This window comes from Ciconia boyciana, chromosome 32, assembly GCF_034638445.1.
Source record: "Ciconia boyciana chromosome 32, ASM3463844v1, whole genome shotgun sequence".
Lineage (NCBI taxonomy): Eukaryota > Metazoa > Chordata > Aves > Ciconiiformes > Ciconiidae > Ciconia > Ciconia boyciana.
In genome coordinates, this window is record NC_132965.1 from 1,085,327 (window position 1) to 1,098,676 (window position 13,350).

At 60.3% G+C, this 13,350-nt stretch overlaps 1 protein-coding gene across 1 annotated transcript in view; it reads left to right on the forward strand.

Annotated features, from left to right (window-relative positions):
* Positions 1–4,268: 4,268 nt before the first annotated feature.
* CHD3 (chromodomain helicase DNA binding protein 3) overlaps positions 4,269–13,350 on the forward strand; it is a 77,263-nt gene continuing 68,181 nt past the window's right edge. The window contains exon 1 of the mRNA XM_072848621.1: positions 4,269–4,601. Within this exon, the coding sequence (XP_072704722.1) occupies positions 4,343–4,601 (259 nt within the window). The 5' untranslated portion in view covers positions 4,269–4,342. The remainder of the gene's footprint in view (positions 4,602–13,350) is intronic.

Sequence of the window (13,350 nt, forward strand, 5' to 3'; positions counted from 1 at the left end):
GGTGGCAGGTGGCTTTCGGGGGTTCTCTGGGGGTGACGAGGGTGGTTGTCACCCTGTGTCACCCACCCGCTCCCCACCTGTGGGGTGTCTTGTCACCCACCCGTGGGGTGACACAGCCTTGGTGTCCCCAAGCGTTACCCCAGGGGTACCACCGTGTGTGTGTGTCGCCCCAGGGTGACGGTGACACTGTACCCCCTCTGGAGGGTGACAGAGCCAGGGTCAGCCTTGGTGTCCCCAAATGTCCCCCCCGGTGACGGTGACACTGTTCCCCTCTCATCAGCTGACACAGCCTCGGTGTCCCCAAGCGTCACCCCAGGGCTACCACTGTGTGTGTGTCCCCCTGGAGTGACAGTGACACTGTACCCCCTCTGGAGGGTGACAGAGCCAGGGTCAGCCTTGGTGTCCCCAAATGTCCCCCCGGGGTGACAGTGACACTGGACCCCTCTCATCAGCTGACACAGCCTTGGTGTCCCCAAGCGTCACCCCAGGGCTACCACCCCGTGTGTTCTCCCCTAGGGTGATGGTGACACTGTACCCCCTCTGGAGGGTGACACAGCCAGACTCAGCCTTGGTGTCCCCAAGTGTCCCCCCCGGGTGACAGTGACACTGGACCCCTCTCGTCAGCTGACACAGCCTCTGTGTCCCCAAGCGTCACCCCGGGGGGTACCACCATGTGTGTCCCCCCCAGGGTGACGGTGATGCTGTACCCCCTCTGTAGGGTGACACAGCCAGGCTCAGCCTTGGTGTCCCCAGACATCCCCCCTGGTGACAGTGACGCTGGACCCCTCTCATCAGCTGACACAGCCTTGGTGTCCCCAAGCGTCACCCCAGGGCTACCACCGCGTGTCCCCCCCTGGGGTGACAGTGACACTGTACCCCATCTGTAGGGTGACACAGCCAGGTTCAGCCTTGGTGTCCCCAAATGTCCCCCCCCGGGTGACAGTGATGCTGGACCCCTCTCGTCAGCTGACACAGCCTCTATGTCCCCAAATGTCACCCCAGGGGTACCACTGCATAAGTGTCACCTCGGGGTGACAATGACACTGTACCCCCTCTGTAGGATGACACAGCCAGGCTCAGCCTTAATGTCCCCAAGTGTCCCCCCTGGTGACAGTGACGCTGGACCCCTCTCATCAGCTGACACAGCCTCCATGTCCCCAAGCGTCACCCCAGGGCTACCGCCATGTGCCCTCCCCGGGTGACACTGTACCCCCTCATGGGGTGACACAGCCAGGTTCAGCCTTGATGTCCCCAAGTGTCCCCCCCCCCCCCGGGTGACGGTGACGCTGGACCCCCCACCATGGGGGTGTTTTCCCACGGGACCAGCAGCGGGTGACGACCGCCGGGCGTGTGGCGCTGGCTGTTTGTCCCCGTGGGTTGCTGCCAGCCCCTGGCACGGCCACGCGTCACGTGGGACGTGTCCCCGACGCTGACCTTACGCCCCCCCGGAGGGCTCGCGGCGTTCCCGATGCCTGTCCGCCTGTCCGGCTGTCCCTGTCCTCCTGTCCGTGGTCCGGCTGTCCCTGTCCAGCTGTCCATGTCCGTGTCCGGCTGCTCCGTGCCTGGCGCACCGCGGTGGCTCCGGTGTCCCCGAAGAGGAGGGTCCGGCGGTTGTCACCGTCATCTTCAGGGCACAGGCAGCGGCGGGTGTAAGTCAGCCGAGCCAGCGGGTCACTCGGGGCGCGGGTGGGTCACTCGGGGTGCGGGTGACATCTGGGTCTCCACAGGTGTCCCCCGTCCGGCTCCGCTGGGACGCACGGGCTCCGGCAACACCGATCCACACCCCGAAACAGCCGCCCGGCACCAGGGTGGATCACCCCGACCTGAGGGGAACCGGCACGAACCCCGGAGCCAACCCCGCAGCGCTCGGGAGGGGGGGACACCGGCCGCCGGCTGTGCCGAAACCAGCCCGGTGACACTGCGCAGGATGGTGTCACCCTCCCGGAGTCACCACCGGACCCTCCGGGGGTTCCCTCACAGGGTCTCCGGAAATGGGGAGCGTGCCGGTGTCGGTGCCGGAGGGAGGATGGAAAACACCCCTGGCTCTGCCGGCACCGGGTGACACCGTGACCACCGCCAGCGGCACGGTGTTGCCCTCGCGCCCGCCGGGGTGTGAGGAGCATCAGAGCCGAGCAGCGGTGGGGATGGAGATGCTCACCACCCCGCGCCAAACAGCGGGGAAACGGTGAAAAAGGAGAAAAACACCCCAAAATGAAAGCGGGGTGGGGGAGTTGGGAGGGTTTGGGGTGCCGGGGGGATGATGTTTTGGGCGGGAAAAAAGCAACCAACTGCCCCCCAAAAAGACAAGCGGAACGGGTCTACCTGGCGCTTGTCTGCAACACGTGGTCGCCCCGGGGGTTTGGGGGGGATTTGGGGGGTTTTGGGGTAGCGGCGTTCGGGGTAAAAACCCCTCAAAATGGGGGGAAAAACCCAACACCCAAATCCCCGAGCGTTTTCTGGGTTTTTTTCCCCCATTTTACACAGTTTTCAGGGGTGTCCCCAGCCCTGGGGGGCAGGAGGAGGCCCCGAGGGCCGGATCCTCGCCGGGGTTGACCTGCTGCCCCCCTCGACTCGTCCCCTGGCATTTTGAGGCAAAAAGGGCAAAAAAAAGGAGGCAGGAGGTTAAAAAGGCGGCAAAAAGCCACGTGGGGGGGGGGGTCGGGGCGGGCACCCGAGGGCAGCCGGGGCCCAGGGCCCAGCCCGGCCACTTTGGGGAGGTTTTGCTGATTTTGAGGGTGGGTTTGGAGCATTTTGGGCAAGCTGAGGCCACCAAAATCTCACAACCCCCCATAAATCTTGGCCTGTTTCTCCCTGATTTTTTTTTAGGGGGGGATCGGCGAAGCGGGGTGCTGCCCGCCGGCGAGATGGGGGGTTTGTGTGGGGGGGAGCGACCGGTTAAACCCGCATCCCCGGGGCTGGAGGGTTTCTTTGGCCATTTCTTTCCCTTTTTCTAAATTTTTTTTTTCTTTTTTTTGTATTTTTTTGTGTGTGTGTTCTTCCTCCCCTGCAGCCTAAAGAAAGTCAAAAACAAAAAAAAACCCAACACAAAAAAAACCCCAACCCCTAAAACCACTCCCTTCTGAAGTATTTAAAAGTAGGGAAGGGAGGGATAAAGACAAAAAAAAAGAAAAACCCACCCTCTTTTTTTTTTTTTTTTTTTTTAAATGTGTGTTTTAAAATCCTCCCCCCCTCTCGTTTTTGGCGTGGATGGGGGGAAAACGGGCAAAAAAAAAAAGCGGCGTGACTAGTATGGAACTAGTTAACCTTTAACAATTTATGCTGATGTCACACTGAGCATGAGTACTGATTAATCCGGCCCCCCCCGCCAGAAATATTTTTATTGAAGGGGGGGGAAGTATAAGGAGAAAGAGAGCCAAAAAAAAAAAAAAAGAGAAATAATTTACCGCAGCCATCTTTGTTTTATGCAGAAATCTTCCTCTTTCGGTTCCCCCCCGCGCCGGGAATACACAAATATTGTTCATCTCACGCGCCGAGCCGGGATCTGCGGAGATTATATATATAGAGAGATATATAAAAAATAAGCAAACAAGCCAAAAAAAAAAAGCAACCAAAAAAAAAACCAAAAAACCAAAAAAAAAAAAAAGCAGAATTATGATTATTCGCCCGCTCGGGCCGTAGCGGCAACGAGGGGGGGGAAGCTTTTTTTTTTTTTTAATTTTTTTTTTTTTTTTCCCTGCCTGGTTTTTCTTGAGGCATTTTTGGTTGGTGTGTTGTTTTTTTTTTTTTTTTTTTTTTAAAAATCTTTTCTAACCTCCAGGAAGGTGTGTGCGGGAGCGGGGCGACTTTAAAAAAAAAACCAAACCCCCTCAGCCGGCCATTTTGGGCTTTTTTTTTTTTTTTTTCTTAAAGGGGGGGGATTTTTTTTTTTCCGCTTTTTTTTTTTTAACCCCCCCCTTCTCCTCCCGGCTCCTTTTTTTTTTTTGTTGCCTTTTTTTTTTTTTTTTTTCCCTTCCGAGGTGGGGGGGGTTCGGATTTAAAAATAAATTTCGGGGCGGCCATTTTCGCTCTTGGCTCTCGCGGGGAACGCTGTCCCGGGCGGCCCCCGACGAGTTTTTTTGAGGGGGTTTTAAGCTTTTTGAGGGGTTTTTTACCCCTCTTTACCACCGTCCAACCCTTCCCTTCCCTCACCGCCGGGGCTCGACCCGGCCCGGCCCGGGGGGGGGTCGCCCCGTCCCGGCTCCTGCTTCCGCCACCCCCACCCACCCCGGGGTGGTGGGTTGGGGAGGTGGGAGAGCGCGGAGGGTCCCCCCCCCCCCCGCCGCCTCCCTCCGCCTCCCGCCCGCCTCACTCCCGTCTCCCTCCTGCCCCCCTCAGCCCCGCCATGGCTTCCCCTCTGAGGGAGGACGAGGAAGAGGAGGAGGAGATGGTGGTGTCTGAGGCGGAGGGGGATGAAGACGACGAGGAGGAAGAAGACGAGGAGGAGGAGGAAGAAGACGCTGCTCTCCTTGCCGTTACCGGAGGACACCGCGGACCCGCCGACATCTTCCCCCCGCCGCCGCCCGCCCCGCCGCCGCCGCCGCCGCCGCCGCCCCCCCCCGCTCCCGCTCCCGCCGCCGCGGGGCCGCCTGAGGCGCCGCCAGGTAAACACCCCCCCCTTCCCGCCGCCGCCGCCGCGCGCTTCCCGCCACACGGTTCCCCCGCGCGCTTCCCGCCACACGGTTCCCCCGCGCGCTTCCCGCCACACGGCGCCTGGGGAGGGGGCGGGGGTGTTGTGAGGGGGGGCACGCGCTGTTTGTAAACAACCGCCCCAACGGCCGCGCGCGCTGCCCAACGGCCGCCCGGCGCGCGCGGGGGCGGTTTCAGGCCCCCCCCCCCCCCCATCTCCCGCCGCTGCGTGCGGGCGGTCTCCAGGCCCCCCATCCGTGAGCTAAAGGGGGGGGGGCACGGCCGCGGCCTGCACACACACACACGCGCCCCCCCCCCCACGCCACGCGTGTCCGTGTCCGCCCCCCCCCCCCCCACCGCGCACGGGCGGGGGTCCCCCCCCCTGGGGAGGGGCGGGGCTGGGGATTCCCCCCCCCCCCCCCCCCCCCGACACCTCCGGCCGGGCCTGAGGGGGCGGGCCGGGGGCGCGGGGGGCTGTTGGGTGGCTGACAGGACCCAGGTTGGTTGTTGCGCCCCGTGGTGTGGGGTGATGGGGGCTGTTGGGTGGCTGACAGGGTGCAGGATGGTTGTTGCACCCTGTGATGGGTGCTGTTGGGCTCCTGACAGGACCCAGGATGGTTGTTGCACCCCACAGTGTGGGTGATGGGGGCTGTTGGGTGGCTGACAGGGTGCAGGATGGTCGTTGCACCTTGTGATGGGGGGTGTTGGGTGGCTGACAGGACCCAGGTTGGTTGTTGCACCCCACGGTGTGCGGTGATGGGTGCTGTTGGGTGCCTGACAGGAGCCCAGGTGGTTGTGGGGTGGTGGAGGCTGTTGGGCACCTGACAGGACCCAGGTTGGTTGTTGCACCCCGTGGTGTGGGGTGATGGGGGCTGTTGGGCTCCTGACAGGAGCCAGGTTGGTTGTTGCACCCCAGTGTGGGGTGATGGGGGCTGTTGGGTGCCTGGCAGGATCCCAGGCGGCTGTAGGGCAAGGGGGGCTGTTGGGTGGCTGACAGGACCCAGGATGGTTGTTGCACCCCGTGGTGTGGGGTGATGGGTGCTGTTGGGCTCCTGACAGGACCCAGGATGGTTGTTGCACCCCACAGTGTGGGTGGTGGGGGCTGTTGGGTGGCTGACAGGGTGCAGGATGGTCGTTGCACCTTGTGATGGGGGGTATTGGGTGCCTGACAGGATCCCAGGCGGCTGTAGGGCAAGGGGGGCTGTTGGGTGGCTGACAGGGTGCAGGATGGTCGTTGCACCCTGTGGTGTGGGGTGATGGGTGCTGTTGGGCTCCCGACAGGACCCAGGTTGGTTGTTGCACCCCACAGTGTGGGGTGATGGGGGCTGTTGGTTGTCTGACAGGATCCCAGGCGGCTGTAGGGCAAGGGGGCTGGTAGACACCTCACAGGGTGCAGGATGCTTGTTTGCATCCCATGGTGTGGGGTGATGGGGGCTGTTGTGTGCCTGACAGGATCCAGGATGGTTGTTGCACCCTGTGGTGTGTGGGGTGATGCTGGCTGTTGGGTGTCTGACAGGACCCCAGGTGGTTGTGGGGTGGTGGAGGCTGTTGGGCACCTGATAGGACCCAGGTTGGTTGTTGCACCCCGTGGTGTGGGGTGATGGGTGCTCCTGAGCTCCTGACAGGACCCAGGTTGGTTGTTGAACCCCACAATCTGGGGTGATGGGGGCTGTTGGGTGCCTGGCAGGACCCAGGTTGGTTGTGGCACCCCGTGGTGTGGGGTGATGGGGGCTGTTGGGTGCCTGACAGGGTGCAGGATGGTTGTTGCACCCTGTGATGTGGGATGATGGGGGCTCTTGGGCTCCTGACAGGACCCAGGTGGCTGTAGGGCAAGGGGTGCTGGTGGACACCTCACAGGGTGCAGAATGGTCGTTGCACCCCATGGTGTGGGGTGATGGGAGCTGTTGGGTGCCTGACAGGGTCCAAGATGGTTGTTGCACCCCATGGTGTGGGGTGATGGGGGCTGTTGTGCACCTGACAGGGTCCAGGCTGGTTCTTGCACCCTGTGATATGGGGTGATGGGTGCTGCTGTGCATCTGGGAGGACCCAGGTTGGTTGTTGCACCCCATTGTGAAGGGTGATGGGTGCTGTTGTGCGCCTGACAGGATCCAGGATGGTTGTTGCACCCTGTGGTGTGGGGTGATGCGGGCTGTTGGGTGCCTGACAGGAACCCAGGTGGTTGTGGGGTGGTGGAGGCTGTTGGGCACCTGGTAGGACCCAGGTTGGTTGTTGCACCCCATGGTGTGGGGTGATGGGTGCTGTTGGGTGCCTGGCAGGACCCAGGTTGGTTGTTGCACCCCAGGGTGAAGGATAATGGGTGGTGGTGTGCACCTGACAGGATCCAGGACGGCTGTTGTACCCTGCGGTGTGGGTTGATGGGTGCTGTTGGGTGCCTGACAGGATCCAGGATGGTTGTTGCACCCCGTGGTGTGGGGTGTTGGGTGCTGCTGTGTGCCTGGCAGGACCTGGAGCAGTTGTTGCACCCTGTGGCGGGGGGTGATGGGTGCTGTTTGGTTCCTGACGGGACCCAGAGCGGTTGTTGCACCCTGTGGCGGAGGGTTTTGGGTGCCGATGGTCACGGATGTCACCGTGCCAAACCCCCTCCAGGAACCATCGACATCCCAGCACTGACTTGTCCCGGGCCCAAAGGGACGCTTCCATTGTATTTTATTGTGTTTTATTGTATTTTATTGTGTTTTATTGTAGTTTCTTGTATTTCTCAAGCGCCACTTCTCGGTGTCAGCGGCTCGGCTGCGCCTTCACCCAAAATTTTGGCGCCGCTGGTGGTTTTGGGGCAGGTTTGCACCCTCCAAACTCGTCCCGTTTGGGTCTGCGGCGCCGCTTTGGCTGAGATTCCCTCCCTCAGGGGTGTGTGCGGGCATTAAAAAACGTGAGAGATGGGGAAAACGAAGATTTAGCGTGAAAAACGCCCATTTTCCTCAGCGGGGAACCCCGGCAGATCCCCAACACCCGCATTTGCCAGCGCGGGGACACTTTGGGGCTTCAGACACCTTTTCTGGTGGTTTTCCCTCAGGTGGGGACCTAAATTTGACCGTTTCTGTGCAAAATGATAGGGTTTTTTTCCCTTCTGAATATGATTTTTTTTGCTTTTTCTAGTTTGGCCTCAAACGGGGAGGGGGAGAAGGCGTCTCGTAGCCCAGAGTGGCCAGTTTGATTGGAAAAGCGGCTTTGATTTTAGAGTGAATCCACTCGCTTTGAAAATGCTCAGGAGTGGGTAAATTTGGATTTTAGAACTCTTTCTTTTCTGGGAAAGCTTAGGAATGAGTAAATTTGGATTTTAGACCCCCCCTTTTTCCTCCAAACGCTCAGAAATGGATAAATTTGAATGTTAGAACTCCCCAAAATGCTCAGAAATGGGCAAATTTGGATGTTAGCCCTCCTTCTTTTTCCAGAAAAGCTTAGAACTGGGTAAATTTAGATTTTAGAACCCTCTCTTTGCCCCCAAAATGCCCAGAAATAGGTAAATTCAGATTTTAGAGCTCCCGCTTTTCCAGAAAAGCTCAGAAATAGGTATATTTGGGTTTTAGACCCTCTTCTTTTCCCCCCAAAATGCTCAGAAATGGGTAAGTTTGCATGTTAGAACTTTGCAAAATGCGCAGAAATGGGTAAATTCAGATTTTAGAACTCCCTCTTTTCTGGAAAAGCTCAGAAATTGGTAAATTTGGATTTTACACCCCCCCCCCCCCTTCTTTTCCCCCAAAAACCGCTTAGGAACGGACAAATCTGACTTTCCAGCACGGCCGCCCCAAGCCAGTGCTGCTTCCCCAGCCGTTTCCTTTGGCTTTTTCTTGGCTTTTTGGGCAATTCTTTAATTATTTTTTTCTCTCCGCAGCCCCGATCCCGCAAACGCTCCACGTGGGGCTGCGCCGACGCCCCCGAATCAGCCCTAAATTCACTTTTTTTAAACTTTTCTCTCCCCAGCACAGCCCTAAGACCCATTTTTTTTAAACTTTTCCTACCCCGAGCACCAATAATAGCTATTTTTTTTAACCTTTCTCTCCCCAGAGCAGCAGTATTGCACGTTTTTAACGTTTCTCCCCTGGAGCAGGAGCAGCGGGAGGCCAGCCTCCGTCCGTCCGTCCGTCCCCCTCCCGACAGCGAGCCGGGCGCTCGGGGCTCCCCGGATTTGAGGTGAAATAACACTTTTTCCCCACTTCCCCGGCGGGAGGCCGACCTCCTCCCCCTCCTCCGCAGCTCAAACTTGTTGGTTTTTTGTTTTTGTTTTTTTTTTTTCCTTTTTTTCCCTATTTTGGCCGTTTCCAGCCCGTCCCGGCTGAGAACAATGGCGTCGGCCGGGGACGCGTTGGCTCCGTTGGAGCGCCGGGGCGGGGGGAGCACCCACACCGGCAAATTTTCATTTAAAAAAAGCCAAAATCAGACAAAAAAAGTTGATTTTTTTTCCACCGTGTCACCAAGTTGTGGGCTGAAGGCCGGGCCGGCTGCCCCACCACCGGCGCTAGCCAGAAAACGGGGTAAAACACCCCAAAAAGAGCCAAAACGGCGATGGGAAAGCTGCGCCTCGCTCCTCTCCGCTTTGGTGCGCCGTTCGCCCCTTTTTTTTTGCTTTTTCTCCCCATTTTTGAGGACGCCTCACCTTTTTCTTTGTTCAAACTCTTTCCTTTCCTCCCCTTTTGCAGAATCACTCCCCCTTTTTTTTTTTTCCTTTTCATTTTTCCCATTTTTTCCACCTTTTCCCCCCTTCTGCACGATGGTTCACCGGGGGTTTTTTTGTTGGGTTTTTTTTTTTAATTTTCATTAATTTTCTCCCTTTTTCTGCTTTTTCTCGTCCACGTTCGCCGCCGTGGCCGCCCGGGGCGGGGGGGTGCTTTGTGTCTGGCAGCTGCCTGTCGGCACAGGCAGCGGGCGGGTGTGCGCCTCCCCACCCCCCCCCCCCCCCCGTCCGGGTGTCTACGTTTTTTCTCGAGGTGCGGGGAGTGGGAGCGTCACGTGTGTGGAAAATTCTCGTTGATGGTTTGCCAACGCGCCCCGGCTCCCCGCGCATGTCTGCTGGTGGGGGGGGGAATGGGGGGGGTGGTGGTGGTGGTGGTGGGGAAACACCCCCAAAATGGCAGGATCAGGCCCGGTGGGGCTGAGCCCCGTCCTGGCGAGCGGCTGTGCCCTGCGGGGAGCACCCCAAGGTGACGGCGGGGGGGGGGGGGAGGGAAATTGGCGGGGGGGGGGACACGACGGGAAGTGGGAGGGCAGGATCCGGCCCGGCCGGTTGGGACGGGGGTGTCCCACCGCCATGGAAAAAAGCAAAAAACAAGGGGTTTTGGTTTTTTTTTTTCTTTTTTTTTTCCCCCCCCATTACCGTTTTCCGGCATCGCCCCCCCCACACCCCCAGAGGTGGGGTTTGGCGTCACCCGGGTGGTCCCGGCAGCGCTGCCTGTCCCTGGACCCTGCCGGCAGCGGTCTGGCAGCAGGCTGGCCGGCGGTGCCAAGGGATTAGGCAGGAATGTGACCCCGGCGGCGCCGAGTGTTGCTTCCTCTCCCCACGCCAAACTTGGCACCCGCCGTCACCCGCCCAGACCCCCCCTCCCTCCGCGGCTCGGGGACACCGGGGGTTCCCTCCCCGGCGGCAGCGGCGGTGGTGAGCTTCATCCCTGACCGCCGGCGGTCGGCTGGGACCTGTCAGCGAGCGCCGGTTGTGATTTATGGGGGCGGACGGGTGACGTCGGCGGGGGGACACACACACACACACACGCCGGGCTGAGGACGTGCCAGCTCGTTGCAAGAGCCGCCGGGCAGATGTGACACCTCTCCCGGGCTTCACCCCGACCGGCTGCCAAAAACACCGGGGACAACCGAGGCCGTGACACGGATGTAGGTGTCACCGCCCTGGGGATGGTCCTCGGGGATTCTCGGTGGCCTCCATCACGGGGACGCTGGTGGCCCTCGGCCAAGAGGTTGGGAAATCCTCTGCTGGCGGTTGGTCACCGTCACGGGGACACCGGCATCCCCCGGGCTGAGTGGTTGGGGAATCCTCTACCAGCAGTTGGTCACTGTGACGGTGACACCAGTGTCCCCCCCAGGTGAGCAGTTGGGAAATCCTCTGCCGATGGCTGGTCACTGTCCCGGTGACACCGGTGTCCCCTGGGGTGAGCGGCTGGGGAATCCTCTGCCGGCGGTTGGGGACCATCAGCCGGAGCAGAGCGATTGTGCCGACCGGTTGATGGCTTTTAGGGTCAAAGAGGGGGGAATCCACCACTGGCGGTGGCGGTTGGTCACCGTCACGGTGACACCGGCATCCCCTGGGCCGAGCGGTTGGGGAATCCTCTGCCAGCGGTTGGCCACCGTCACGGGGACACTGGTATCCCTCCACTGGCGGTTGGCAGTGTCATTTTTGGGGTAACCTCCCCCCCCTCCACTCCATGGGGCATTTCCAGGAGGGTTTTGGGGTGAAACCCCGGGATTTTGGCAGGTTTTGGCAGCATGAAAACCAAAATGCTCCTTCTAGGCCTCCTGTGAACGGGGAAAAATACCCCAAAATCCCATTTCTGGTGGTTTTTTACCCTTTTTTCATGGTGTGAGCGGGTGTTGCCGGTACCGTTGGTGAAGAGGCCTTGAGCTGTGGCTCTTGGTTTTATTATCCTTGAGTTTTGCCCAAAAAGTTGGGTTTTTTTCCCCAAACGTTTCTGCTCCAAAGGCCCAACCAAAAGTCAGTTGGTTTTAGGTCAAAAAACGGGGTAAAAAGGTAATTGCGGTACCGAGTGGCGCCGGGAGTCCCAGCCCCTTTTTCTGCCCCAATTTTGGGCTCATTTCTGCCGGGGGAAGGCGGGTGCTGGCCTGTTCCTGTCACCCGCTAGCCACAGAGGGGACCTCAGCGTGGCCACCCGTCCCCGTCACCCGCCTCTGTGCGTGTCAGTGGTCTGGTGGCCACAGAGGGGATCTCAGCCTGGTGGCCTGTCCCCGTCACCCGCCTCCATGTGTGACACCGTGCTGGTTGGTGGCCACAGAAGGGACTTCATTGTGGCCGCCTGTCCCTGTCACCCGCCTCGCCGCGTGGCAGCAAGCCAGTGGCCACGGAGGGGACCTCAGTACAGCCGACTGTCCCCATCACCTGCTTCCCTCTGCGTCACCATCTCGGGGACCTCAGCGTGGCCACTTGTGGCCATCGCCCACCTCCATGTGTGTCACCAGGCTGGTGGCCACGGAGGGGACCTCAGTGTGGCCATCACCCGTCTTGCTGCGTGTCACCATCCTGGTAGCTGTGGAGGGGACCTCACTGTGGCTGCGCTGTCCCTGTCACCCATCTTGCTGCGTGTCACTGTCCTGGCCGCAGAGGGGACCTTGGTGTGACCACCTGTGGCCGTCACCCACCTCTGTGTGTGTCAGTGGGCTGGTGGTCACGGACGAGACCTCAGTGTAGTCGCCTGTCCCTGTCACCCGTCTTGCTGCGCGTCACTGTGCCAGCGGCTGCAGAGGGGACCTCAGTGGGGCCAGTTGTCCCTGTCACCTGTTTCACCGCATGTCGGTGAGCCGGTGGCTGTGGAAGGGACCTCGGTACGGCTGCTTGTCCCTGTCACCCGCCTCCCCATGTGTCACCGTCCCGGGGACCTCAGTGTGGCCGCCTGTGGCCGTCACCCGTCTTCATGTGTGTGTCAGTGCACCGGTGGTCGTGGAGGGGACCTCAGTGTGGCCGCCTGTCCCTGTCACCCGTCTCGCTGCGTGTCACTGACCTGGTGGCCACAGAGGGGATATCGGCGCAGCTGGCTGTCCCCATGACCGTCATCACTGTGTGTCACTGTGCTGCTGGTGGCCACAGAGGGGACCTCAGCATGGCCATCTGTCCCTGTCACCTGCCTCCCCGTGTGTCACTGTCCCGGGGACCTCAGTGTGGCCACCTGTGGCTGTCACCCACCTCCATGTCAGTGGGCTGGTGACCGCGGAGGGGACCTCAGCGTGGCCACGTGTCCCTGTAACCTGTCTTCCTGGGTGTCACCGTCCCAGTGGTTGTGGAAGGGACCTCAGCGTGGCTGTCTGTCCCTGTCACCTGCCTCCGTGTGTGCCACCGTCCCAGTGGCCGCAGAGAGGACCTCTGTGTGGCCACCTGTCCCTGTCACCCACCTCACTGTGTGCCACTGTCCTGGTGGCTGCGGAGGTGACCTCAGTGTGGCTGCCTGTCCCCATCCCCTGTCTCCGTGTGCGTCACAGTACTGGTGGTTGTGGAGGGGACCTCAGCGTGGCCGCCTGTCCCCGTCACCCATCTTGCTGCACGTTACCGTCCTGGTGGCCGCAGAGGGGACCTTGGCCGCCTGTCCCCGTCACCCGCCTCTATGTGTGTCAGTGGGCCAGTGGCCATGGAGGGGACATCATTGTGGCTGCCTGTGGCTGTCACTTGTCTTCCTGTGTGTGTGACCGTTCCAGTGGCCACAGAGGGGACCTTGAGTGTGGCTGCCTGTCCCAGTCACCCGCCTCCGTGTGTGTCACAGTCCTGGTGGCTGCAGAGGGGACCTCAGCGTGGCCACCTGTCCCCATCACCTGCCTCTGTGTGTGTCAGTGATTTGGTGGCCACAGAGGGGACCTTGGTGTGGCTGCCTGTCCCTGTCACCCATCTCTGTGTGTGTCAGTGGGTTGGTGGCCATGGAAGGGACCTCAGCATGGTTGCCTGTGGCCGTTACTTGTCTTTCTGCGTGTCACCATGCTGGTGGCCATGGAGGGGACCTCACTGTGGCCACCTGTGGTCATCACCCACCTCTGTGT